Below are 27,790 nucleotides of genomic sequence, written 5' to 3'. Positions count from 1 at the left end.
GCACATGAATTCGCTGACCATTGAGTTGAAGAATGATGAATAGGACTCTTGGCGTCTCTTTAAAAGAATTTGTCAAAAGGGAGAATCTTCAAGAAAAAAGCGATTATTAAAACAACTTGAATTTCAGAAGCCAAATGACGCAAAATGCCGCCAAAAAAGCTGAGCTTGTGGGAGCCTGGGGCTGTTGAGATTCTCGAATGGACAAGTTGAAAAGCTGCTGAACATGAGATGTCATGATAAATTTGCTGAAGATAGGAGGGTGATTCAACAACTTTTTCCTTGTTATCTCGATTTTTATGCAGAAATATACGGAAAGATGCGTTTTTATAAAGCCAATTTTTTATTGAAAAAATATTTACAGTAATTGATAGCAATTTCATACGGCTCTAAAAGTGAGTTTCGTCATTGTCAAATGCTAAATTATCTTGTCCTTTTTCTTCCATCTTCTTTTGTGATTCAAGGTCTTCAAATTTCTTCAGTTTTTCTGAGCTCTCGATTTTTCCGCGGTTCTTGAAGAACTTCGTGACGAAGAAGGTCAGAAGAATGAAGATTGTTTCAGCTTGTCCGATGAGAACCATGAAGATTGGGAAGGGAACGATGAAGCCCAAATAATAAGTCTTAAAAATTGGTCAAGGCAAGTTCGAATCGGCGATTAAATCACCTCCATTAGAGATGGAGTCTCCGAAGTATACGCTGAGAGCATTATTAACTGACTAACAACGGCATTTTGATTGCCAGTTTCGATGGCGATCGTGTGAAAGTCCCTCCACGTCACTTTTTCGTCACTTCCGCAGCATTTGGCAAGTTTGCTTTTCCTCGCCTGCAGTTTGTTTGAAGCAAGACCCAGTGGGTAGGAGACGATGTAGGAGAAGAGGCCGCCAATTGGGCCATTGAGGAATGCAAAGATGAGGATATTTTTCGTCATGACGCCGAAAGGGAAAAACTAAAAGGAATTTGATGATCAAGTCCGAAAATTAATTCGAAACCTTCAAAAGAGAAATAACAGAACAGCAGATGACATAAGGGTATACAATCGGAGTGATGATTTTTGACGCCTTCGCTGCCAATTCTAGGGGGAAGAAAAATTGACGACCGATCTATTTTAATCCTCAAACCTTGTTTCCAGTAGCTTATGATCATGGCGCCGATGAGCGCGCCACACAAGATTCCGAGGTTTTCGCCAATTGCATCGAATGGAATTTTGAGAAGGTCTTCGTTGTCTCCAATATCAACGAGGAATGGCAGAAGCTCCATGAAAGCCGGCATGAATCCTTTTTAATGGATTTCAATCTGTTATTTTAGGAGAGTAAATGAAGTCTTGCGATCCTTTCCTAAAGCGAGGATAGTCGTTAGGGTTGTGAGAGTCAAAGAAAGCTCGAGATTTAGGTCCATGTAGAAAGCCATCAAATTCGAGTTTCCACCGCCGGGGGAAGACATGAATAGAAAAATCGCAAGTGCCTCTAGAACAAAAAAAATGAAAGAGAAATTCTTTTCTTTTTCTGTACCTAATTGATGAAATTGAAAAATCTGCAGAAAAGCGATTCCAATCAGCGGCATAATTATAAATTGCGTCAATGCACCGGTTATGCAGAGCGGAATGTTCTTGATCACTTTCAGAAAAACATTGACGTCAGAGGCGAGACCCATCGCGAACATCAACAGAACGCTGGCGATTGTGTTTAATAATTTGATGTCGCTGTTTGTAAGGTCGGCTAGTGGAAGTTTTCCATCCCGGGACTCGTTAAAGGCGACGAAGCTTGCGTACCATTCCGAAACGTTTGGGTATCTGTAATTTATGATTTGATTCAGGAAAATATATTTTTCTTCAGAAAAATTTCGATCGAATTTTATAAATTTTTTCTTAGTGTTAATTTTTACTTACGATTCGTAGTAAATCCCCATTTTTTAATCTTTCTCTTAGTCGTTCGAAATTCGAACCGAAAGTTTTTAACTTTGGTGATAATTCGAAAATCGTCTGAGCTTATACCCGCACCGCCAGAATATACGATCCATTAAATCTTTTGACATCGAATTTACACCCGCTCTGTTTGACGTTTTCGAGGTTAATTCGGACCGGAATACAATTAAAACCGAGGTTAAAATGAGAATTTCTCTAACTATGAGAATTTTCAAGTCAACGACCTTTTTTCGGATTGACCTTTTTTCACATTGAACTTCGGGAAGATTTATTAGCATCATAAGTGGGAACAGAGGCGTATTAGTTAGTTGAACACATTCGAAATTTTTGACTTCTAGCTCTTTGGAGCTAATAAGGTAAAGAAATGGACTGCTAGTTATCTGGCCCAAACCGAGCCGGCTCCAGTTGAACATGAGTTGGTTCGGGGATGACAGTATTTTTCTGATAAGTTTTCGTTTTTTCCTCAGAACTGCTTCTTTCTTCCCAACCATGGCCCTGTGCAGCGAGAGGGTAACCCGGCTCTCCGTGTTTCTTGATATCAAGGCCGCGGATTTCGATTTCTTCCTCAACTCTACGAGCAATTGGATAAATTGAAAACAAGGAAGACTCACCTCAAAAGCTTGGTTGCTTTCAAAACGGCAAAAACGCCGCCAACAAGGGAGCCCGACCAAAGAGTGATCACGATCAAGCCAATAAGATTCCATGCAAATTGTTTGTACGCATAGTAATCGCACTCAAACAGCTCTAGAATCAAAGATTGTTCACTGGTTTAATTTTGTACTCAGATTTACCCATGTCGACCGGCTCAGCAACATTGCAAGCAGCCCAAACTTCTCCAAAAGCATCTTTCTGGACCCCACAACTCGGTTGTCTTGCAATTCCAAAATTAGCAAAAAGCGGCGCGAGGAGAATTCCACAAACTCCCCCGCCAAAGTGAACAGCAAAAGCATCGATAGGATCGTCGATTCCGATTCGGTCCAAAGCATTGCCGACCCAGTAAACGGTCATTCCAGCGATTCCACCGATTCCGAAAGCGGCTCCAGTTGTCATGTCATTACAACCAGCACAGAGGGAGGCCATACCGCCAAGACCGCCGTTGATTGTTGTCAGGAGAGACCAGTAATGATCCTCGCCTGAAATTAGCGTGACATAAAGCATCAACAAAATGATGATCGATGTGTTTTTGAAACATGTACCTTTGATGACAGGAACAAGAATGCTCAATCCTAAGCAAAAAACCGCGCCAGAAGCGCCACCAACAAGCGTGTTCATAATTGCCGACGCAACTGCCTGCCCATTGTCGACAATTTCTCCACTTGAGACGATCGCCAGCGCCGATCCTCCATTGAAAGCCATGAAGCCGACGAAAAGAATGAATCCTCCAAGAGCAGCCAAAGGAACCGAATGCCCCGCAAGTTGCTTTGAAACTCGTTTTCCCCCGACTCGCTCGTATTTTCCAACTCTTGGTCCAAGAAAAAACGCGCCCATTAGAGCAGCGATTCCACCAGTGCAATGAACGACCGCAGAGCCGGCGAAGTCCGCAAAAGCGATGACGTCATCATCGTCGAACTTGTAGCTCAATGATTCGCAGTCGAAAACCTTTCGACGGAAAGAAGGGATGGGGCTGGAAGTTAGCCAACCTGTGCCCGACCAGGCCCAGTGAGCGACGACGGGGTAGACGAAGCCGGTGATGAAGGTGGAGTAGATGACGTAAGAGCCGAACTTCACAAGGAATCATCAACTTTTCAGAGTTTTTGAACGATAAAAGCCCTAAAAATGAGGTGATATTCCCGGAAAAATCTTCCCAGAGCAAATTCTTTTGACTACTTTGTTTTTCAATAATGACAAAGAACTCAATGAATTACGAAAAAGAGCAGCCGAGTTGTTTTCGATTTGAGTCTTTAATTCTTCCTGCTGTGAGTTCCTTTTCCTGAGTTCTCTCGGCAACGGCGCCAGAAACAATCGTCGCAGCAGTGGCGGCAAAAACATACTGGAAGAACCAGTTCGCGTGGAAGTTTTCAAAGTCTTCCCATCCTTGAGTGAAGAAATACTTGTGTCCGATAAACTTGTTCGCAGCGCTGGGGATGTCTAGATCTCCATATGCAAAAGCAAATCCACAGGCCCACCAGATGATCGCTCCCTTCACTAGAAACTTGCTAAGGGCGTCACTTATTGAGCTCTGACTTACAGCAATCAAGGATATTTTTAATCAAAATGTTGACCACATTCTTTTGTCGAACCGATCCAGCTTCCAAAAACGCGAATCCAGACTGCATAAACATCACCAAAACACCCATGACGATAAGAAAAAACTAAAATTGAAAGTAAGAGGTTAGAGGGTTCATCGCTCCTTGATAGCGCCTAAGGGTACCCCGAGCCTATCTGAGGACATTTTTCAGAACTGCAGACTAATATCATGCAGCAGACTGCGTGGTTCGATTTTAAGGGGTTCATGGACGAAAGAATTAAGGGTATATCAAGTAATAACTCAATTTTTGACGATGATGATCGATTATCTCTCTTTAATCATAAAAAATTCAATTTTTTATGAAACAAATTTCATTTTTTGCTATTTTTCTCAAGAATTTTTGATAATTATAAATCATTTATCAGGTTCAAAAGGTAAAATTATTAATAAAAGACCTCTTTTTGGTGTTTTAAAAAAATTTTATTCGATACCTGATTGAGGCTGTTATCATTACTCTTTTGAATACCCTTCAAGTCTTCCAGAGCTTTGATTCTTTCCTCTAATGCTTCTATAGAAAAATTTGCCATGTTGCAAAAAAGCACTCAAGAATTCAAGCGTCAGCTCTTTTTTTAAAAGAGTAATGCAAGCTGTGGTGGTGCTTGATGCCGCTTGAGGCTCTCGCGATTCAACCTTATTTTAGAATTTCGTAATATTTTTACTAGAGACCTCAACAACTCCCCATCATTTTGATGAAGCCCTGGGACAAAGAAGAAGTTCTGAATCTTTTAATTTACCTGATTGATACTGTTGTCATTACTTTCTTGAATTTCATGCAGCTCTTCTAACTTCTTGATTCTCTCATCAAGCGCTTCAAGCGAGAAATTTGCCATTTTGGCACTTTCTTCTTCAAATAAAAAAGCTACTTGATGGAAAGTTTCTTTCAAAGTTTCAATTTTTATCAGAAAAATACGGTACGGACGTCGCTGGACAGCTCTTTTGCGCCTCTATAGACGTTCCATTGACGGTCAAGTTATGCCCGTAAGTCAGTTTGGCCTAGTTTCTGGGACAATATCGTATATAAAGATTTTTAAACGAAAAAACAAGTGCGGAATTCGATCTTTCTTTGTATCTTCAAAAAACCAGTATTCTTTTTTTCTTCTTTAAATTTCTTCATCGAGAATATTTCAATAAAAAAGTGGTTTTCCGTAGATTCTTTGAAGAAAAAAACAACTGAATTTGCATTGAAATTAATCATAGTAGATTTCATGAAGGATATTTCATAATCAAGGAATAAGTTCATATTGTTGTTTGCAAGCGCAGTTGGGACTTTGTGCCCGCGGTCAGTCCGGGAGAGCTATTCCCGGTCGAATTTTTTCGAACTAAGAAATAAACAATATAATACATTTTATATTAACGAATCTGCAACCAACTATACCCTGATGAAAAAAACATAGTTTGTAATTTATGATGACATAAGTGATCGAGGCTTAAACTAAAAATAATCATACATTACGATTTTTACGCGTATGTAATTACAACATTATTACCCCTGAGCTCCAATGCGTTTAAAAAGCTGCAGTTGAAGAAACATGAAATTTCAATTATTTTTTCTTCTTCACATTTTTTCCGCTGCTGCTCAAAGAGCTTTTAAAGATGAAGAGAGAATAATCGTCAAGTCCACTTTTTCTAGAGTTCCAAGAAGCTCAGATGAGAGCAACTCTACTGAAAGTGATATCTTTCTTGAGATTTCTGGTAAATTTCATTTGATTTGCCAAAGGTTTTTTTTGTGAAGGCGGCGAGAATTTGGGCGAAAAAATGACTTTGAAAGCTCAGCTGAATATTGCCAACTACACTGCTAACCTGATCGATTGCGATATTTCCATCAACCAAAAAACTTATCGAGTCCTTGAAGCGGAAACAGTCACTTCAACGGGACTGTTGCTCAATGTTCAAAAACCAAGCAGCTCGACATTAGAGTTCAGGAGATTTTCAACAACGGCTTCGGAAATGAAGATGGAATTTCAATGCGAAATTCGACTGTCCTCTTGTTTGCCCTCAATTGATCCGATCGGTGCATATTACACCGGACATCGTACAGGATTTTTTCTAAATATACAATTTTTCCTTCTTTTTAGTAGTAAAAATTTAGCAAAAAAATAAGTCACTGACTCCGGCAAAACATGTCAAAAATGCAGCTCTCAAACACCTCACTGGCATAATCAGAAGAACAGAATTATTACGTAATATGGAGAACGATTTTAAGACACAAATTATTGTCGGAATCCGGATAACTATAGCGGCGGAGTTTGGTGCTACACGACAGATCCAGACACTCATTGGGATTACTGCACAATCCCAAATTGTGATGATATTTGAAACTTTCCACAATTTCATTCTTTACCTAAAAAATTAATATCATTTCTACGGTTATTTCTTTTTGACATGAATAAAATTTTTGCTCAGAAATTTAATGGGTCGTTATCTCACGAATGCAGGAGGGAATTTTCCGAGAGACGATAAAATCAAAGAGATTAAACAATTGTAAAAATAAAATTGCTTTTCCAAGCGATGCTGGGAGCTGTTAAATGAGAAAATAAGATGTTTCGCGAGGCTTTTTCTATTTTCGACATTGGTGGGAGAAGGGGAAGACGAGATAGTGAGGACTCTGAACCTTCAATTTTAGAAAATTTGGACAGAGGTTTGAAAACAATATTCACAAGACAATCCTCAGACAGTTCTGATGATTTCGCTGAAAGAGCTCATCCTCCTCGGCTAAGAGTTTATGATGACACTATCGATCATCCAAGAGAGCTTACCGAATATGTTGTTCTGAAATGGCTTGACGTCTTCAAAAAGAAATTAAAGAGAACAACTAGCAGAAATGATTTGGACCGACTTATTTTGTCAATCGAGAGAATGGACTTTCCAAATACATATGATGCTCGTTGGGAGGAAGTTGTTTTTGAAGATGGAAAGGGAAGAACAAAATACAAAAGGGATGGAAAGATGATTGAGGGAACATTTCGGGCAACCTTTTTTCAAAAGAATATTCTGCGTGAATATCCAAATTTGAATAATAAAATAATCAAACGATCGAAATTGAGGGAAGAAACTGGTGAATGGGTAATCGATCATTTTGCTGAAGATGCTCTAATCTCAGTTTGGGATTTGATCTAGAGAGTCGATAGTCTTAACCAGAATGAATTTTTATCATTAGAAAAATAACTTGTTAATTTTTCACAGATATTATCTCGTCATAGTCGGAGGAGAAGCCATCGTCTTTAAAGAAAAATTTGGAGATCTTGAAACCGCTGTTCGTATTCAGGTTTTTGATTCAGCGCTCTTTACCTCCATAAATCAAGAGCTTGGATTTGATATTCATCTTTCAAAAGGTCGATATTATCAATCATAATGTACTAAAAGGCAATTTTAAAGATTACAAAGCTCCACCTGAGCGGCTTCTTGTTAACGATACAAGTCGACGTATAATTCCTTATCACCAACATGTGATCAGAAATTATTGCAATATTGAAATATTTTCGGAAAACGACTGGGGAAAAGAAGATTGTCTTGGGTGGATCACAATTATGGAGCGCTGTGACACGTATAATTTGAGACGGTATCTTAAGATAAACAACTTACATCGGGAGCAAAGACAAAAGATTGCATGTCGCGTCAAACAGGGCTTTTCTCATTTGGAACGTATTGGTATAAGACATTTTGACAAAAAGCCAGAAAACATTCTTCTCAAATATTGGCAACCAAAAGTGACAGACTTCGGAGTTGTAATTGAATCGTCGGGAAGAAAAAGCTTCCGGGAAATGGGATATACAAGGAGGGGTAGCATGTTCAAAGATGAAGAGCTTTTACGTAAGTAATGATCCAAGAGAGGTCAATTTCAAAACAGCCATCTTTGGGCTTCTAAGTGTGCCTGAAAGTTCAATTCATCATAAAAACTTCTATGGGCCCCTTTTTGACCAATAAAAATTTTTAATTTTAGTAAATTTAGGAGTTTTTCCTCATTCTTCGTCAAAAAGTCCAATTTTCAAAGGCGATTTTGAGGGTGTTAAAGTCGAGATAGAGCCTCAAAAGATGCAGCCTCAAAATCGTTTTTTGACTCGTAGAATCCATTTCCGGGGTCAAATTTTTGAAAGTCCGCAAAAAAAATTTTCGAAAAGTGTTGACCGGGGGTGGGGGTCCTTAAAAGCCTCAAGATCTGATTTCTGGACATTGTTAAATAGTTGAATGAACAAAATAAGGTCATTGACGACTATTTAAGGCGCGGGATCTGCAGGTTTTTCCCAAATCTCTCAGCTTTCTGGTGAGATCTACATAACTGGGTCAAATATTTATGTTTTCATTCTTTGCAACTGGTCAACTGCTTGGAATCTTCTTTATACTCCAATACCAGATGTTAAAGCTGAAATTCTGGAAAATAGGGTCAAACGAGAACTCAAAGTAAGCTAAATGCATATTCAAAATTAGAATTTTGAGGCATTGAATGCTGAGTGGCTGTCAAATAAGGAAGACCCAACCGACGATCAAATAATGAGTTTGAAGGACAATATTTTTTTGAGAAGCTACAATAGCAATCAAATATCTCCCGAAAATATTTGTGTTGGCGATCCAAATTTCACAAAATCGATCGCGATGGCTAATCTGAAACAAAGATTAACAAGACATTCAAATCCAGATTTTGAGAATCTGACAACTAATATCATCGATCAAAAGGACACAAATCTTTGCGTTCCTATTTCCGTCTGTATTCTTATTCGTTGGGCAATGATTCATGACTTGAATTATGATCGATCGAAATTAGATGAAGAACGCGTTACTTTCGAAAATATCTTCGTTGTTTTGACGATGGTGGTTTATTCAAGAAGTTCAAGATTTTTTTTCTCTTTTAAAATTTTTCCTTAGCAAATTTGTTATTTTTTTTAAAGGAATTGTCTCTAGAGGCAACACCTTAATTTTTTTGAGTTAAGACACCAGAGGGCAAAAAAGCCAATTTTCAAACTTGATTTTGAGATAGAAAAGAAAAACCGCGAAAATAAATTTACTATAGGCCAAAGTCTACTGTTTCTTGTTGGATATTTTCTTTACAAAGAAGAATCTATTTCCGGGGTCAAAATTCTCAAATTCCGAAAAAAAATTTTTCGAAAATTGTTGACGGGTACTTCTGACCATCTTTCTAAGCCTACAAAAATGATCTCCTTGCTCTACGCTTTCAAAAAAGCCCTTATTCGAAAAAATCGACGACCAAAAATTTTTTTCGAAAAAACTTCGAGAGGCTACATCTCGGAAACCATCAAGAATTTCAAACTAGGATCAACATAAAAGTTAGAAAAGATTTTCTGAGGAATTTATTTTTTATACCCACTTTTATCAGTTTAAAAGATAAAGCCCATTTTGGAAATCGAAGGTAGTACCCTTTACTGGTTTTTTCCAGTTAAGATAAAAAAATTGACATAAGATAAATCTCAAATAATTTGAAAAATCTTTAACTTCTGTGTATCCCCGAAGCCTCGCTGGATTGAACCTCAATCCAAAAAAAGAAGAGCAAGACTATCAAACAAATGGTATTGAGTGCCTACTTCAAAGACTCAAGTATAAAACCTTCTTAAATGACGTCGGATGGGAGTTAGTCAAATTTCATATTTCTGCAAATTTTGACTATGAAAGAGGTATAATTTATACTGTTTAAATAAGGCTAAAAGATCTTTCAAATTATTTTAGTTCTTCTTCATCAAAAATATATCTTCACTCGTCCACTTACTGTTACTGGAGCGTACCTTTCTTCGATCGGAGAGGATACTTTAGTTAACTCTAGTGTCATTTATCATCAGATGACAGTTGACCGGATCGAGAATGGCGAATATATTATCGAAAATAATTTGATCGACGATGAAAAAACGGGTTTTTCTCCTTCTCAAATAAGAATTCCTCTTGATCGCGAGTATTACGCTGAAGAAAATATGATGGAATCTTTCAATGGTCAAAGTTATGTTTATAACGGGGAAAACAAAGAGTTTTTGACATTGGTCAACGAGAATTTCAATATGAGACCAGGAATTTGGCATCTTCTTCCACAAGCTTACACAATCAAACTTCATCGTAAACTAATGGCTTGACTGGGAAAAATCTTTGAAGAGTAATCTTTTTGTGATTTCGTAGAAAATAAACCATCAATTTATTTCTTTTTCACGCTTAGAACAGTATTCAAAATCTTCAATTTCTCCAAACTGTCTTCACTTCTTCCCAATTCTTTCGGCGGAAAACCTTCAAAAACTGCGGCTTCATATCCAAGAATCCCAGAGCAAAAGTCTATAAGGGAGGAAATTGATGTGTTGGTGTTGAAGATTCGCTCTCGTTGTTCAGAAGGAAATCGGAATCGAAGCTTTGTAGTTGGCAAACTCTTAATTTCGATGAAAATTTTCTTTCGAAATATAGAATTTTTATATTATAGTACCTCTAGAATCCAGAGTCTAGATTCTCTCAGGCCCAGAAGGCCGCTAATTACCCGATCAATTTTGACTTCAACTTCGTCAATTTTTCTTTCTTCTTCAATTCTTCCGGTTGTTTCTTCTTTCAGCGAGTTTCCTTGCCCCGTAAAAGTGGCATGAACGCTTGTTTTCTTCGCGATATTTTGAATATCAAGCTTCTCTCCTTGATTCTTAGCTTTTTGCCTCGCCGCTCCGAATTGAGCGATGTTCAGGGAGCGTTTTTCTTTCTTGATATCAATTTTAAAACTCATCTTTTTCACAAAAAAAACTTTCGCTCTATTTTGTTGCAGGTGCTACAAAGATGAATTAGCACCTCGATTTTCGCTACGACAGATTATCTTTGATTCGAACACGCAACTAGAATTTGGTAAAGCGATTCTAGAATCAGATGAATAAAGAGTAACGGTAGTTGCTTAATAAATTTCATTCGCGACCGCCGTAACTAATGCGCCTCAAACGTGTATACTTGCTCGATTCGTCACTACCACCAAGTGGTCGGTTTTCAGCGTAATCCAAAACCAACACTATTTCATACCGGCTCAAAAGTCACTCTCAGACTGAAATCGGGTCTTTTACTTTCAATAGAGACACCATCCCATTTCCAAATAAGAGGAGAAGTCTTCTATGCCTCCAAGAGTTGTCAAGGACCCGGCTAAAATAATATTTTTTATATCGAAAATTATTATTTTCAATAGAATTTTCGAATATTTTTTTCGAGAAAATAGCTGATAAAAGAGATTGAACTGCTTCTCGCCCTGGAAATGGAGAAAAGGAACGGTCTTGAAGCCGAATAAAAAATAAGAATAAAAAAATTGGTTCAAACCGGAAAAGATTTCTTCGATGATGACATTGAAAAAGTCTACGAGACGAGCTATGAGAAAGACCTTCTTCTTGGGACTGAAGAGAAAGGTATCAGTGGGAAAGTGTGATGAATTTTTAATCTCTAGAATTCTCAAACGAATCTTTGCCAATCTTCCCAATGAAAATTCCACAGGGCCGTCTGAGTATGCCTGCAAAATCATGTCGAAACAGTCTTCCCAGGTAGAATACTGCCTGACAATAAGGGTCGCCCAAGCCTATTTTAGGACAACCAGCAACGTCGAAATCGCTTCGAAATCAAAGAAAAACTCGAAAGACGCAATTGAACTCTCGCTGCGAAAAACTGTCTCGTTCGACGAAAATCAACGTAAGAAAAAAGAGCCGAAGTTGTTTTTCAGCAAAATTGCATTACGATAGCTTCAAAGCTTTTTGAAGCAGAAATTGATAAAACAAATTGGTAAGCTTCTGTTTTCCGCAATATTGAGATATTTTTAAGTTCCTTCTCTTCGTGATGGTGCCCCAATTAAAGATGTTTTCTCGAGAATAAGGAAGGTTTTCCAATAATCTTGAATTCGGCTTTTTGATTTCAATTGATTGAAAACCCGTATCAGTTTCGCCCTGCATAGACCCGCTGTTCCGAAGATTTACGACCGTTTTTGACAAAGATTTTTTGATCTTATATTTTTACTTTTAGCTTCAAAATATTTCGATCGACTTATTTTTGTTAATAAAACCAGAATGTCAAATAAAAAATCTGTTCTTGCAGCGAAAAAGCAGGTGATGTAAAAAAGCCAAGTCGCAAAGCAATTTTTTGAGCAGGTGAGCTCAATCAGCTCCAGCTTCTGCGAAATGGAAAGCGAGATACGCAGAAAGTGATAGAAACTCAGATGTCTTTGAACGCCGCAGCGTCTTTTTGAACTTTTTGAAGGCTTATTTCCGAAAAGAATTATTCTTTCAATAACCGAAAACGAAATTCTCGGAGTATTAGAAGATATATAATATATAATATATCATATATTATTTGATTGATCATTCAGTAGTAATACTAGCAATATAAATACCGTATCACTGATAAGAATAGATATCTTTTGTTTGCCATAAAAAACGGCTTTTATTTTTACATTTTTCTCGAGAATTTCTCGAGATTGAATGGTCTTTGATAACCAAACCACAAATTAATGATTTTTTACTTGATATAAAGATTTTTCTTTTCCCTCGATGTTGACAAATTTATTGTAATGATAACTGCATGTACTTTCACCTCCAGTTCTAGCATGACTATATGTAAAAGATACTCTCTTATGAATTTATGGTAATAAATTACAGCGAAAAATTTCTCCATTCTCAATGGATTTCTCCAATAACAGCCGGAGCATCCACCAGCTGCTACTGATAGGCCCATTCTCGGTAAACTTCCTGGCGCGCGTCTGGAGCAGATGTCTTCTCTAGCGCCCCTCCTCGCCGCCGTCTCTAATATAATCTCCATTCGTTTTCGATTCTAGCATAAACAAACAATCAACAGTTAAAAAACAAGCATCAAAAAATGTCTACCGAAACAACTCACTACCATGACTACTCCTCTCCAAACATGAACTTCAACATCAACTACATGAGCTCCAGCGCTTTCTACCAAGATGACCATCACGACTCAGGAATCGCTTCCAACGGTTCAAGCGACGGCTCCATCGGCTCTCCCCAATCAACCAACGATGAATCTCCCAAGATCCAAGCAGTTCCTCTCGCCACTATCGAAACATCATCTGCAGAAGAGGCTATTCAACCCGCCCGACCGAATTCCGTCGAACAAGAGCCGCCAATTTCTCCATCATCTGGCTACAATGACCACTTCGCTCCCCAATACCATCCTCATCAGCATTCCCAAGAGCACCAACAGCCTCAAGTCTCCAGCGAAAATCCCCAGATGAACTTTTACCACGAGAATTTCTACCAACCGCAGCCCCAATATCAGCCCGCGCCTCAAAATCCACCAGCTCTTCAGCAAGAATCATCTCTTCCCCACGACTACTTCCCCAACATCCCCAGCTTTCTCCCCCAGCCACATGCCATCAACCAAGAAGTCGCCAAAAGACCTCTTCCCGATCAAGAAATCCCGCCAGCAAAACGATCCAAGCCCTCTGACGTCTCCCTCGAAAATCGAATCTGCTCGAACTGCAAGGCCACTGTCACTCCCCTCTGGCGACGCGATGAAGTCGGCAACTACCTCTGCAACGCTTGCGGATTGTACTACAAAGTCAACGGCAAGCCTCGCCCGCTCGTCAAGCCAAAACGACGAACAGTCCCTTCCAAGCGAGAGGGTACAATTTGCGACAACTGCAAGACCACCGAAACGTCCCTTTGGAGAAAGAACTCGGCTGGCATCGCAGTTTGCAACGCTTGCGGACTTTATGAAAAGCTCCACGGGGTAAGCCAGCTATTTTTTCAAATTTTGTCTTCGTTGATTTTCTATAACAAGTTTCTAACACTATTATTTAGACTCCTCGACCTTTAACGATGAAAAAAGACGGCGCGATCCAGACGCGAAATCGAAAAAACAAAGCTGCTCGATCCCGAAAGCGAGGCCAAGTCTCCGATCCAAGAGCCCTCGCCGCTCCCTACTCGCTCCCGCAGACTCATGACTTCAGCTCCCATCTCCCCAACATGCCCTTTCCGATGGCGATGAATCCCATGGCACTCTTCGGCAATCCACCTCCTCTTCCTTCTCCTTACGCGCCTCCGACCCAGACCTTCCCACCCCTTTTCCAGCCATACCAGTAATTTGCTCCTTCAAAAACCTTCATTCTTCTGCTTCTTCAAACCTTTTTCATTCATTCAAAACTGTAAATAAAAAGAAAATTTTTCAAATTCATTTTGTTATGTTTTGTCTTCCTCAGCAGCATCAGGGGCAGTTTTATTTTTATTTTTCTTCTTCTTTTTCTTTTTCTTCGATTTCTTTTCACCAAGAACTTTCTTTTTCCAACGATTGAACATTTTCTTCGAAGCATATTCCGAGTCGACTTTTGGTTTCACTGGCTCATCTGAAAAAAAGTTTAGAACAAAAATATTGAAATCAAGGAGGAACTACCGAAGAGCTGATTTCCTTCGAGATCTTTTAGCATCGTTACACCCTTAATTCTTAAAAGAAATTGATGACTAAAAATTTGAGCCTGAAATTTTACTTTGGTCTGCTCATAAGAAATTTCTGCCTGGCCATCTCTCCGATTATTCCTCGTTTATCAACGCCGCTGATAAAAAGTTTCTCTGGCCCTTTGTTCCCGCTGCATATTGACCCCATTTCTTCTGCTTTATTCTGAAGTTGCTGCTCTTCAATCCTCCGAAATTATTAATTCCAGATCCAGCAGACAACCACAGCATTGTTTCTTCTACAATTGACGCTCCTGAGTACTTTGAGAATTTATTAAAATTAAAAATCAATTACTCTCCCAAAAATCAAATTATCCTTTATTTCCAGCAGTCCTGAGACAGGAACTGATGAGCCCATACGAAAAGCCGCGTAGCGGCTTTTTTCTATAACCGAAGCCGCGAAGCGGCTTCGCCAATATTTTGGGACAGGTAAGAGTGGCTGAATGGCGAAGCCGCTTCGCGGCTTCCTTCTTATAAAAGCCGCTACGCGGCTTTTCATTTTTGGTCGTTAGAATCTGAATCAGGTTTTCTTCAAACCTTGAATCATCCGAAAAAGTTACAATTTTCAATTTTCCAATTTAATCGGATTTCCCATTTTCGAAATGAGAAAAAAGATTAGCAAAAATGCGTCTTCGTCATCATTTTTTTTGGCTGGGAGCGGAGAACGGGACGATAATTCCTGAATCATGATTCAAATTCGATAACGAAGCATCGGCCCGAACGAGGGGAGCATTTAGGCACACTCAGTTTTTTCGAAAGAGAATCGTAAAATCGGCAGATTGAAATCTTGAAATAAAAATTCGAGGTCAAAATTTTATCAAGGTCATCAGGTGCATTTTCAGGTACATACTTATGCGATTAATTCTAGCACTGCAGCTGCGCCCGTTTTTTTATTCAAGGAAAATGAATATTTTTCAATACTAAAATAAAGAATATGTTTGAATCAAATTAATAATATTCGACAAACAAAGCCGCTTGCGGCTTTTTTTCTCATTTCTATAAATTTTTTGACTATTTTTCTTCGACTATCGTTGCTTTCTGACGATAAACCCGCCCAATTAAGTGAAACCGAGGTCTTCATAAACATTTTTTCGAATTTATGCGAAAAAGCGATATCAACTGAGTTGATTTGACGCTGGTTGTAAAGTGTGAAGCTCGCGGAGTAGCTACTTCGGCGGTGCAAAAGCTGCGTCGTCGTCTGGCAAAGTCGCCTTGGGGCCGATAACTATCGTTGGCTTTTGCGTGTTCAAGCGCGTCGGGCCGGAGCGGTTCGCCGCCTTGGCGAGAGCGGCGACCTCGCCCGCGGCGGTGCCGTTCACGCGCCAGAAATTCAAAAGCCACACAACTCCAAATCAACTCACAAAACTCCGAAAACTTACTTTTCGACTCTCGGAGAATCAGTTTTCCCATTTTAGCTTGAGATAAAGGCACACCAAAAAAGAAGAAAAAAGGAAAAAAGAGAGGAAGTGAAAGAATAACAAGAGATTATCTTTAGGCACAAGACAGGTAATTTACGGATAATCTTATTTTTCGAGTCGAAGATTTTTAAATAGATACTTGAAAATGACTTTTGCGGAGCAAAATTCTAGCCCCTAGAACTTCAATCTTAAGCGATTTTGTTAATCTAAAGAAGCCGCAAGCGGCTTTTTCTTTTTGAAAGAGTTTACATTTGACTCGAAAGCCGCATATTTTGAGCTTTCTGTTTAGCAAATTCTTTTCGAGACCATTTGGTAATGACTGTTTCTAGAGAATTTTTCTTTAGATTTTTTCAAGAAGAGATGGTTCGCCTGATCGACATCCGTAAAATCGCCGTGAGCCGAAGCAACGTGGTCGATAATCTCGAAGAATACGAGCGCCGATTTTTCAACATCAACTTGAAGCCGAAAAAAGCAGATGAAAGTGTCGCCAGCTCAAGTGGAGATTCCGAGCAGAGATCGAGAAATGTCTCGAGTTTGGGAGGATCCGTCGTCAGTGGAGACATGGAGGAGACTCTCGACCTGGACGAAGATGATGATGATCAACCGATTGAAGCTCTTATCCGGGGAAAGGTACTGATTAATTCGATTTCAAGATGATAGAAGAAAATCTCTAGATGGTCTAGAAATTCGAATTCAATACCCATTTCTGGCTGTTTTTCGATCTTCTTTCTTGAATAAACCCTTTTTCTAGCGCGGACTTTCCTTAGATTCCGAATCACCCGTCCCAGCCAACAAACGCCGCTCTACCGCTGAAACGGTCGAAATCAACGATTCCGAAGAAGATGAGGAGACGGAAACGATCAACACAGTCGAAGTCAAAAGCGAAGTGATCGAAGAAATTCCAAACCAAACCTCCCCGCCGAAGACAATTCCGCGAGTCCTGACGACGATCAACGGGCAGAAAGTTGGCGGACCGATCAAGATTTTGAACCAGTCGGCGTTGAATGGTTTGAAAGGACCGCTGAGGATTGTCAAGCCAGGACAGATTATCAAAGGAGGACAAATGATTCGACCAGGTAAAGCTCTTCAAAATTCAACTTTCTTCTGATAATAATTTTCAGGTCGAGTGCTAAAGCCCGGCCAAATCATCCGCCCTGGCCAAATGATCAACGGAAAGATGATCAAAGTCCTTGGTCGACCAGGATCTCAAAATGGCCAGCCGCTAAAAATCATGAACGGACAGGGGTTGAAGATTATCCGCCCTCCCGTCAACCAATTCGTTCAAAAGGTAGCAAGAATCTCTCAACCCAATCTCACTTTTATTCAGCCGAATCCGAGCTCAGAAAACGGCCAAAAACCAGTGCAGATGATTCAGAAGCCGATGAAAGTGATGCGCGCTCTTCCGAATAATTCTCAAATTCTTCCTCCAACAAAGAATCTTCCCAAACCGGTGCCAGTTCAATCAGCTCCTGGGAAGCCGATCAAGTTCAGTGGGGATTTCAGCAAGTTGACAACAGTCAGATTGGCCAACGGAAAACTTGCTAGGGTTCTTACTCTTCCCAAGGATTCTCAACAAGTATGAGTTTTTTTCTAACTCATCTCCTTATTTTGATTTTCAGGCAAAAGCAATGACCAAAATTGGAAAGCCAATCATTCATTCTTCAACAATTTCATCCCCTCCGAAAATCACCACCTCTCCAAGTCCTGAAGTTCCAGTCGTACAGCCACAATCGCCTCCAGAATCTCCATCAAATTCTGAAACATGCGAGGTAAAACCCCCCCTTTCCCATCAAAAGACTCATTCCCTATTCCTAGGTGATGGTTAAAGACGAGCCAGAAGACGAAGTAATCATGGAAACAGACGAAAACACTTCAGCAAATATTTCCGGCGTCGAGCCAATTGAGCGCGATGATGGCTTCGACTTTTACTGCCCCGAACAAGAAGCTCCTTACACCAACTCTGATGGCGAGGATCTCGATCCATTCAATCTTAGAGGCTTTCCTCCAAAAAAGAGAAGAACTTACGTGGCAAAGCACGAGTGCAAAATTTGCACCAAAAAATTCGTCAGGTAATTTAATTCGAGACCATCGACTTTTCCGTGTTTTGTAATTTTTTTTTCTAGAGAAACTTACCCAGCACCAAAATTTTATCATTTTAAAAATGAGTTTGATTTTAACTATTCCTGGAAAGCTGAGATTCGAATTAAATTTTTCGGAATTCTTTTAAGAAATCATCATCGCAGTAACTCATTTTAGACCTGCTGAGCTCCAGCGACACTCAAGAATCCACACCGGTCATAAGCCCTACAAATGTGACATCTGCAATCATGCCTTCATCCGAAAAGACCATCTCACCAGTCACATGATCTCGCACTCCGAAACAACCTACAAATGCGAGCAGTGCAACTTCCGAACTGCGGTAAATCAAGTCCCAAAATGACCAAAAGTCTCAACCTTTTCTTCAGCGCGTCGATTCTTTCCGCCGCCATGTACGCAGACATGAAATTGATGCAGTTCTTCCTGGAGGACAGTACGAAGACGACGAGGCTTTCCAAGAAGCGGAAAAAGAATACCAGCTTCAAGCGATGGCCCTGCCTTCGATGCTCTCAAAAGCCGCCTTTCAGCCGCGGAGTCCAAGTGAAATCGACGCGGAAAACAATTCCTGCTATGTGGAAGAAGCGGAAGATACTCTTGTCATTGATGCGACTGCGACTTAGATACTGGTCGAAGTGAAGAATTATTTCATTTTGCTGCTTCATTCATTGGAAAAGATAATTGATAATATTTAATAAAACATTGAAAAAGATCATGATTGTTTTTGTTCTTTATTCTTCTAGCAGTCGTCAAATCTACAGTGGAAACGCATGCGCTTGTTGCATCTGAGATCATTCCACTGCAAATCATTGATGTCGAATTCCACGCAAGATTCTTGACGATTTCCGTATCTTCCCGAGTAGGACTTGTAGTTTCGTGAGTTGTTCGGCTCGTCTGATTTCCACTTGAAAAAGAGCTGCTCCTTCTTTCGAATGTTGATGTATCCTATTGACTCCCAGCCTTCATAGCCTATGAATCATAGGGGCCGATGTTTCGCAAACTTCCGTTCTGTCTGAATTCGGTTCCCATTCGTCTAATTCCAAGCCATTCCTTGTACCAAACGTTCCATCCGTTATTGGCGGAGAAATCCAAATCTTTGGTGAACAAGTCGTACTCTTCTTGATTATTGAAATAAGCAAGCGCGCCGCCTTGTCTTCTGCAATAGTCGTGAGCATCTTTCCACTTCATACCCCCTTTTTGGTCAAAAAGTAAGTTCTAAAACTATATCCAAATTCAGTGTTATCACCATTCCTGGTCCCTTTTCAAAACGAATACAGGAGTCAGCAGCCGAAGCAGCAGCAGCGAAAAAACTTGAAAATTTCATTTTTTTCAACTAGAAATAGTATAAGTTCCACAATCATCAGCACTCCTTATATATCGTTTTTGATAGATGGAGTAAGAGAGCAAGCACTCGTCGCCGTACTTAAATTTCAAAGGACATCGCGATCAAATAATTTGATCGATGCTTGTCATGCTGACATGTAAATTGTTAGCTTCATGCCATGTGGTTAGCTTGAGTTAAGAATCCCACGAGAGAAAACGCTTTCTTAAAGCTTTTTCATAACCTGTCTATTTTTACTTTTCGTCTTTTGAATTTTTTTTGGGGAAATTTTAAGGGATGAAAATTGTACAGAGCGATTTTTATCATGTTATGGCTAAGGTTTTCTGAATCACTCTGCATCCGGTCAATCAAATTTCCTCTAAACGCCCACTCAGCGAAAACTTAAAGAGAAATTATCCATATGAATGAAAAACTAAGTACAAATCTTGGTGAGTTTTGTGATCAAAAGAATTTTGGCTCATGCCAGTTTCTTTATTTGCGTATCAGAGTTAGAGTCATCTTTTTATTTTCTCATTTCTTTGTCAAATTGATTTAGTGACTCGGCCTCCAGGGCCTCTCAATCACCCGAATTCACGCTGGAAACATAATTCAAAGAACAATAGTAAACATCGGATTTTATGTGTAAGAGCTTTGCTTTCTTTTTATGATCGGCAAAGAGAAATTTGTTTAAAGATTGGAACAAAAGAAATCAGAAGTGATTTTGAGGGGCTTATTGCGCGCCATAGAGACACTCTGCAAAGAAAAAAGAATAGGAAGGAAAACATGAGGGAAAAAGATGAAGGATTTACTGGGGTCAGAAATATGCTCGCAAAATTCGAGGTAATTAATTGAATACAAATGATAGAAAATTCGAAATATATTTCAAGATTAAGAGGTAGGGTTAGGGTGAACGTAAGACTTCAAGTTTAAAAACACTAACGGTTAGGGTAAGGGTAAAGGTAAGGCCATAATAAGGTATTTAGCGGATAAAATTAAGGACGTGAACGAGCAAAGATCATTTTCTCCAGCAAACTCCCCTCGACCTGGAAAAAAACCAACAAAACCTCCTCGACCAAATTTCATCCCTCCTTCAAAACCAAGAAATATCACACCACAATTACACGAAAACTCCATCCCTCAACCACTTCCTCGAAGAATAACTCCACCACAACAACCTCCAGTCATTCCTCAGCTCCAAAAACTTGCGATCCACGAAGACTACGGGACGCTCAAATCAATCGAGTCGATTCAAACCGAATGCGCTCTAGAATCTTCAGAAAGCTCGTCTCTCGAAGCAACAAGTTCCGAATTTGCCTCGTTTCAGCCCCACCCTCCGCCAAAATCATCACCGGAAATCTTTGAGGATGAAATTTTTCAGCCAGAAACCTATCAAGAAATTCCTCAAGAAGCCCAAGACTCTCCCTCGACCCCCAGAAAAGGTAACAAAACTTGCCCTTGAATAAGAGCCAACAATGGCTCTTCTCACCTGAGCGATGAATTATTCATGCGAAAAATCGATTTTGAGAAGAATTCTAGAGAGACGAATGTCTGATGAAACGTACGAGAGAATTATGAGAAGTTGCAATAATGGACCAGAAGTGGTTCTGATGGATTTGAGCGAACAGCTGATGGAGAAAAATGATCGAAAACATAAACGAAGACCGCCAATCAGGAAAAGGGATGATTTTGCGGAAAAAATATTTTTTCAAAATGGACTCCTTTTTTCCAGAAATTCATCACAAAAAAGACCGAAAAGAATCGCTCCAACTCCGCCAAAAACCTCCCCCGTCCTTGACATCATCGAATCTCGCGAGCAGACTCCTGACCTGATTCCTGAACAAACGAGAAAAGAAATCCTCAAGCAACGACTCAACTCTTTCTACTCAAAAGAAGACTTTCTCAAGCGAAAAGACTACCACTTCGCAATCGCTGAATTTCTCGAAACGATTGAGAGAACATCAGAATCGCTCAGATTGCTCGATAGTTTCTATCATCAATATGGAAACAACCCGGAATTCAGTGCTATTATTGAGAGCTTACCGAGGATTCATCGTCAGATTTTACCAGGTTTGTTTCTTTCTGACACAATAATTTGTGATATCATACTATAAATGTCTTTGTAAGATTCGAATTTAATTAAGATCAATGTTTTATAACAGTGCTTTTATTGTGATTGCTCCAAGAATAATTACGTTTATTGGTCCGAGGATTGAGAAACAGTCCATGTAATTGTTTGCCTCTTTCCACGGGCATCTTCAACAAAGTTCAAAATACACAAGCCTTGCCTATGGAGCGTGTTGAAAAACTTGACTTTGACAAAATAACGTATAATGGTGTGAGGAGTTTGCGCACCCCTAAAGAGCGGGTAAAGGGTGCGGAAACGCAACACTCACTTTTGCTTCTTCTAGAAGAAATAAGTAGAAAAAGAGCGGGCTTGGAGTGCGGCAACGCAGCACTCACAAAGGGTGCGGAAACTCCTCACACCACTGTATTTGTTTTTGACAAGAACATGTGCTTTTAAATTTATTTTATTGAACTCTTCCTTCAAGCACGGCATGTAAGTCTTTAAGCACTTGAGTCTTAAGCTCTGTTTCAGCAAACCCATGATGAACGACAACTGATTCTTTAGTGTCGATTTTTCTATCTTGAGCTAGTTTTAGCGATACGGTTTTTCGATTTGGATAGGGAGAAATAGGTTCGGACGATTGCGCAGAGAATTTGAAATCACGATTTTCGGGAGACTGGAATTCTATTTGATAGCAAAATGAGAATTCAATTTTCTTATAATCATCGAAGAGGATTCTCTTCCATGTAGGTATATCAGGATTTAACACCCTCATAAAGTGCTTTGAATTCAAAGATCATGGACAAACATCAGAAAATAAGAAACAACATTCAAATCTCAAAATTATAAACACTTTCCTTTCTTTAACTTTGCATGTAAATTGGACACTCCAACCATCGAATGAGACAGGGTGATCAAAGACATTGTAAGATTGTTTATAACCATATGCCCATGTATCCTTCTCGCCATAATCAATTTTTATATTTGCGTATCTTTGTCCTGAAGCTATTGCTTTCAAGAAAAGAAAAGCATCTGATTCTGTGTTTGCCGCTCTCATGTCAATTCCATCCAATTTCTGGAGCATTGTTTTATCTGCCAAAGCTTGAAGCTCAGCTGACGTGAGGGCGACGTTATTCTGTATTTTGAGAAATTTCTGGAGGTTGTTGTTCAGGGTGCCTATTCCATTTTCGATTTTTTCCACTTGAGCTGAGTCTTTAATCGGCTTATCTTGGAATCACTTAATTGTGCCGCCTAGCATCACCCGTTTCGCCTCGTCCGAAAATATTCGATCTTAAAAGGATAGCGATTCCAGTTCTGTAAGTCACCTAATTATTTCGTTATTTTTAAAAAACGGCCAATTTTTGAGTCTTTATCAGATTCAAAAATCAGTCAATGACGACCAAAACCCGCCAAATTTTGAGTTTTACTGTATGTGTTAGCAAACAGTGACGATAAAAAGGGAATTTAGAAAATTGAAGATGTCAAAAATTAATTTTCATTAAATTTTCTATTTCCATTAAATCAGCACTTTTAAACGGGCCTGAAGCCCTAAGTTAGGGCCCCTAACGTATGCCTTTTCTGATAGAGAACTCATTAGTTGCCGGGGCACAATTCTCGCTCTCGTTCATAACTGATTCGTCGTATGAGCAGGGGTCTGGATTTTGGCCGAAAATGAAAAGCGAAAGCGAAAATTTTTCAAAAATTTAAAGCGAAAGCGAAGCGAAGCGAATCAAATTTTCGAAAGCGAAAGCGAAGCGAAGCGAAAAATTTTTCTAAAAAGCGAAAATTTTCCGATAATATTTGACCTTCGAAAAAGTGTCCATTTTAAGTTCGCTTTCAATTTTATTTGTTTTCGGGCATTCGGACTCCCTCTCTGGAAAGAGCGAAATCGTGAATTTTCTGATCTAACTCAGCTGAAGAGGATGTGTGGCTCGAGTGATCTCCATTTGCCCAAATGCAGTTTCCCCAAATCACCGTTTACCCAACTTGGGGGAACCGAAATCTTGGGCAAACGGCAATGTGAATAAATGCCACACAGTGAGCGAAGCGACTTCGCTTCGCTCTGCTTCGCTTCGCTCATGAGCGAATTCGCAAAGCGAATCCAGACCCCTGGTATGAGAGCTTGATTGGATCGGAGCGGGTGGCACAGGGCAGCACAATACAGTACGTTCCGCTTATTTTTTTCAGAATCTTTCGAGTATTGCGGAACTTCTTTCAGCTCTGGGAAATCTTCATCCTTGTACTCTCCAAGTGGGCTCTCAGACAATGTGGATGCTGAATCAAGAGTATCGTCCAAGGTTTTCTTAGATTTACAAATTTTTATAATCTGCGTATTTTTCTCTTCCATTTAGTTAATTTTTTTTGAAAAACTCGAATATTGAGAGCAAAAGTCAAAACGAATTTCATTAATCTTTTATCTTTTGTTTGCGATTACTCCCATCGGAACGACACACATGAAAGGATCAGACAAATGATTCGCAAATATTCAGAAGGCCTTTCTTCTTTTCAATTACAGTGAATTTTCATTGAACGGCAATTTTAATCATAAACTATCATTTCAGAGCTCTACCGAATCCACATCTGTTTTCTTGCAAAAGTCGGCGTCACAGACGGCAAACCCTACAGCCCAACTCCTCGTTCCTCCACCGACTCCACTTCTGAGGAAGATCATCTCGAACATCTTCTCGACCCAATTAAGATCCCTCAACTCATCCGATCGACTTACCTTGACGATCCGGAATTCTTTGACCTCCTCGAAAAAACCATTCACGAAAAAGCCTTCGATCCAGTTCAAGAATCACCTCATTTCTCCCGACTCTTTCAAGAATTCGCGAAATTTCTCGAAAAGAATGGACCGCAGAAGAGCTTTGGATTGGATTTGATGAATATTTCTGATCTTCCATACACAAGAATTTTCAACTTGATGAATATTTTGGAGAAAATCAAGAAAGAAGCGGTCAAACATGAGTTCGAAAATGCTGGTTTGTGTAAAAGAATGTTTGACGAATATCAATGGACCGTCAAATACAGGTACCAATATAGATAGGCTTACCGGACTAAATTTCGACCCATATTTCTAGCTTAGTTGGGTGGTCATATGACACAGGAAATAAAACATGGAAATATGGCCCACGATGAACCACCCGGTTGACCACCCGGTTTGACCTCCGTTCAACTTTTTAATGCATTAATTATTGTTTATATATGTTTTATACATATAATTGTAGAGTTTAGAACTCAAAAACCGAGTTTTCCGGCATTTCCGGATATTAACCGCCAACTTCTAGCGCCTCCAGGTGGACACAAACCACTTGGCACTAAGATTTCTAGACCTCATCTGAAAGCTCAAAGCCTGAGCTTTCTGAATATATGACTCTTGATTGGTTTGGAGGCCGGACGGGCCTCCAAAAAATCGGTTGAAGGATTCTAGTGCCCATTTTGGGACTTCAAGTCCCATGAATTGCCTTGCGGGCATGACCCAGACCCCCTGATTTTACGCTCAAATGAAAGCTCAGCTTCTGGGCTTTCTAAATATGTGTCATATGACCCCCCTACTAAGCTAGAAAAATCGCCCGAAATTTAGTCCGGTAAGCCTAAATATAGATCCCTCGGTAAAATCTCATCCCCTTTCTCTAGAATCGAGAAGCCATATGCCGACATGCGCGACTACGTCTGCTCCAGTGAAGCTTGGGGAACAATGGAGCTCCCCACCGTCCGCCATCCCTTCCAATCAACTTCCGGCCAAATCGACTTCTCTCGCTTCCCGCGAGTCCATGCAGTTGGCGACATTTTGATCAGGAATAAAAAGTACCGCCTGGGCGTTTGGTCGAATCGAATTTTTCTCGGAAAGATGAAGCAAAAAGATTCGGTTCAAAAGTCGATCTTCAAGGTGCTTTTTGAAACTCATCGATGTATGGTAGAAGTGCTGGAGAATGAGGAAGATGGAGATGAGGAGCAGATTGACTTGGTGTTTTTGAGGTTTATTGAAGATAAGTCGGATGGAAATTATAGGAATGGCTCTTCGATTGGAAGCCAATTTTTACAAGAAAAATTTTGTTTTATCAGTATTTTATTTTTTTTTGAAAATACAGAATCTGTTGGTTTTAAAGACAATTCTGGTCTTTGATCTAAATCACGACAAAAAGCCACAAACAGATGGCGTGAATCGAGAAGAATAAAATTTACTCCAGTCGACTGCAAATCTCCCTACAAATCTGACATCCAATGGCATATCAATAAATCTCAATGGCTAAAAGTCCTCCCGATGAAGCCGACAAAACAAGTGTCCGTCAAGTTCTTCGACGAAAGTAACCTCTTTTAATTTTCCAAAATTTATTCTTCATTTCAAGATCGACCGCTTTTTACGCTGAGATCACCGTTCTGCACAGACGATGGGAGTTTTTATGCGAAAGCTGGCGAGACGTTCACTGCCATCCGTGAGCTGAAACCTCCTCCTGACGTTGATGATCGGCTTTTTGAAGGATTTTTCGGATCGGATGAAAAGTTTACCTTCAACTTCGAGATTTACGAATCGAACTTGAAAATTGACAAAAGTAGGTTTTTAAAAAATAATTATTAGAATTATTTGTCAGAATCTTCCATATTCGCGACTTTAGATCTTCGATATTTATAGTTTTCTCATTTTAGTTGTTCTTAGAAAATAAGATGAGTTGTTCCGTTATATGGCTAAAGCGTTCCGGAAAATATAAAAATTTTCTGGCTGATTACCGAATCAAACCTAGAAATCAATTTTTCAATCGCGTTTGACATCTTTTATTTTATCTTACCGAATAATTTTATCGATGTTTTCAGCTTGCATCTTCTACGAAAGCGAAATGCGACGCCAAACAATCAAACCTGCCGATTTAAAAGACCTAAAACTTCATTAATTAAATCACCAAAATCCCAAGAAAACTCTTCTTATGAAAAAACACTTGCAGAACATGGTCGCTTTCTTTGTCAGATATTCAATTTCAAAGAGCCCGTTCTCCCGCTCATTTTTTTGCATTTTCAGCAGCGCATGGATTTTTTGCAAAAAATAGAGAAGTTCAAAATGCGCCGAAGCAGTTTATTCAGACTCCCAGTTTTCGAAGCCAGGTTTCTCAATTTTTTCAAGAGATTTTTTCAAACAACAAAATTTCTTTCATTCAGCGATGCAGACAAAGCACCTACACAATCATGGATCCCCTCAACTGAGGAACTGACTTTCACTGCTTTTTCCCACGGCGAAAGAATAGCTACAGTCGCTCTATTTTCGTGATACAGTAGCTCGAGTTTGAAATTTATTCTGCGCCCGGGTTATCGGCAATAAAACGGATGCTTGAGAATCCGCCGGGGAAAGAGTTAGAGCTTCGCGAGAAATTTTAGTCGAGGGAGAAAATTATGAGCTTTGAAATTTGGAGAGAATTTGTTGAAAATGCAAATCGATCAGTCAGGAAAAAGAATTTTTCGGAATCTGGACCTGCTTCGAGGAGGTAAAGGTTTCAGTATTATATTTCAGCTATCTCAGCTCTACAAAAATACAGGAAAAAATGTTAACACCAGAAAATGCTTTTTTTCGATTTTTATAAAGAATTTTTAACTTTTGCGATTATTGAAATAATTTGATAATATTAAAAAAATATAAAGATTAAAAAAAAACTCAAAAAAAAAATTGAGGCGACTTCGGCGAAATTGGGGCGACAAGGAGGAGTACTTGAAAGAGCCAGAGCGGCGGTCTCGCGGAGCAGAGGATACAGGCCGCTGTCAAAATAATGCTGAAAGGTAGGCAAACACTCAGCTTCGGAAACAAGAAACTTTCAATTTGTGTACAAATTATTTCTTTTCATTTGATATTTTGCTTTTTAGAGGAAGTGATACGATGCATTCGCAGCGAACAACAAGGAAAATGACCAAAAATGATGAGTTCAAAAAGAACTCTATTTAAACTCATTCGAAAGAGACCTGATCAACAACTATGCGAACATCAGTGACTTAGGCAAGGCTCAAGAAATTAAAGAAATCGGTCTTTTCGGGCCACTTGTTGAGCCGAAAAAGTAAACCGAATGATGAACCGTAGAAAAAGCGAATTGTTTCAAAAATATGTAAGTTCCTTCAAAGAAGCCCTCGTTCTTCAACTGTTTTTCCCAAGAATATCGATTTGAAAGTAAAGCAAGAACCGCCGAGGCAATTTTGGAGTACTGAAAACTTATCTCCCGAGCTTGATGAAAAAATCGAGCAGCAAAATGTTCGATTAGTAAGAGAACGAAGCCTCGAGCGACCAGGAAATCCAGTGTCAAAATCAACCAGCTTTCTGGACAAAGAGAAAGATCCGACAAAGACAA

General features: G+C 39.5%; 6 protein-coding genes and 3 long non-coding RNA genes across 9 annotated transcripts; 6 read left to right on the top strand and 3 right to left on the bottom strand.

The window, feature by feature from the left end:
* Window positions 1–386: 386 nt before the first annotated feature.
* Window positions 387–1,449, bottom strand: LOC145711200 (uncharacterized). Its single transcript, XM_081788932.1, has 4 exons — window positions 1,116–1,449; window positions 987–1,069; window positions 662–943; window positions 387–617 (listed from the first exon to the last, which is right to left on the bottom strand). Exons 1-4 carry the CDS (start codon window positions 1,264–1,266, stop codon window positions 387–389), a joined length of 747 nt encoding a protein of 248 aa, XP_081645058.1. The 5' UTR covers window positions 1,267–1,449.
* An 809-nt stretch (window positions 1,450–2,258) lies between these two features.
* LOC145702660 (putative ammonium transporter 1) lies at window positions 2,259–5,023 on the bottom strand. Its single transcript, XM_081779916.1, has 7 exons — window positions 4,901–5,023; window positions 4,107–4,230; window positions 3,851–4,063; window positions 3,115–3,642; window positions 2,710–3,051; window positions 2,530–2,662; window positions 2,259–2,489 (listed from the first exon to the last, which is right to left on the bottom strand). Exons 1-7 carry the CDS (start codon window positions 4,994–4,996, stop codon window positions 2,291–2,293), a joined length of 1,635 nt encoding a protein of 544 aa, XP_081636042.1. The 5' UTR covers window positions 4,997–5,023; the 3' UTR covers window positions 2,259–2,290.
* A 1,684-nt stretch (window positions 5,024–6,707) lies between these two features.
* Window positions 6,708–9,104, top strand: LOC145707826 (uncharacterized). Its single transcript, XR_014134774.1, has 4 exons — window positions 6,708–7,498; window positions 7,542–7,976; window positions 8,386–8,564; window positions 8,601–9,104. It is a non-coding gene; the product is annotated as an uncharacterized LOC145707826 (long non-coding RNA).
* Window positions 9,105–9,289: 185 nt separating this feature from the next.
* LOC145710947 (uncharacterized) lies at window positions 9,290–10,306 on the top strand. Its single transcript, XR_014135105.1, has 2 exons — window positions 9,290–9,790; window positions 9,843–10,306. It is a non-coding gene; the product is annotated as an uncharacterized LOC145710947 (long non-coding RNA).
* Window positions 10,307–11,359: 1,053 nt separating this feature from the next.
* Window positions 11,360–12,064, top strand: LOC145711393 (uncharacterized). Its single transcript, XR_014135175.1, has 4 exons — window positions 11,360–11,518; window positions 11,557–11,650; window positions 11,695–11,795; window positions 11,925–12,064. It is a non-coding gene; the product is annotated as an uncharacterized LOC145711393 (long non-coding RNA).
* An 893-nt stretch (window positions 12,065–12,957) lies between these two features.
* LOC145708217 (uncharacterized) lies at window positions 12,958–14,264 on the top strand. Its single transcript, XM_081785875.1, has 2 exons — window positions 12,958–13,850; window positions 13,922–14,264. The coding sequence occupies exons 1-2, from the start codon at window positions 12,972–12,974 to the stop codon at window positions 14,201–14,203; spliced, it is 1,161 nt and encodes a 386-aa protein (XP_081642001.1). The 5' UTR covers window positions 12,958–12,971; the 3' UTR covers window positions 14,204–14,264.
* Window positions 14,265–15,943: 1,679 nt separating this feature from the next.
* Window positions 15,944–18,733, top strand: LOC145698805 (uncharacterized). Its single transcript, XM_081776030.1, has 9 exons — window positions 15,944–16,075; window positions 16,332–16,617; window positions 16,739–17,063; window positions 17,109–17,275; window positions 17,315–17,563; window positions 17,607–17,756; window positions 17,803–18,056; window positions 18,244–18,406; window positions 18,453–18,733. The coding sequence occupies exons 2-9, from the start codon at window positions 16,348–16,350 to the stop codon at window positions 18,702–18,704; spliced, it is 1,830 nt and encodes a 609-aa protein (XP_081632156.1). The 5' UTR covers window positions 15,944–16,075; window positions 16,332–16,347; the 3' UTR covers window positions 18,705–18,733.
* An 87-nt stretch (window positions 18,734–18,820) lies between these two features.
* On the bottom strand, window positions 18,821–19,269 carry LOC145711476 (C-type lectin 37Db-like). Its single transcript, XM_081789167.1, has 2 exons — window positions 19,083–19,269; window positions 18,821–19,041 (listed from the first exon to the last, which is right to left on the bottom strand). The coding sequence occupies exons 1-2, from the start codon at window positions 19,267–19,269 to the stop codon at window positions 18,821–18,823; spliced, it is 408 nt and encodes a 135-aa protein (XP_081645293.1).
* Window positions 19,270–19,951: 682 nt separating this feature from the next.
* Window positions 19,952–26,377, top strand: LOC145711475 (uncharacterized). Its single transcript, XM_081789166.1, has 7 exons — window positions 19,952–20,242; window positions 20,400–20,841; window positions 20,939–21,469; window positions 24,029–24,497; window positions 25,104–25,774; window positions 25,817–26,020; window positions 26,280–26,377. The coding sequence occupies exons 1-5, from the start codon at window positions 20,186–20,188 to the stop codon at window positions 25,591–25,593; spliced, it is 1,989 nt and encodes a 662-aa protein (XP_081645292.1). The 5' UTR covers window positions 19,952–20,185; the 3' UTR covers window positions 25,594–25,774; window positions 25,817–26,020; window positions 26,280–26,377.
* Window positions 26,378–27,790: the final 1,413 nt, after the last annotated feature.

This window comes from Oikopleura dioica, chromosome 1, assembly GCF_907165135.1.
Source record: "Oikopleura dioica chromosome 1, OKI2018_I68_1.0, whole genome shotgun sequence".
NCBI classification, from domain to species: Eukaryota; Metazoa; Chordata; class Appendicularia; order Copelata; family Oikopleuridae; genus Oikopleura; species Oikopleura dioica.
The sequence above is the reverse complement of the archived record's forward strand: the minus strand, read 5'-3'. Positions and strand labels throughout refer to the sequence as shown.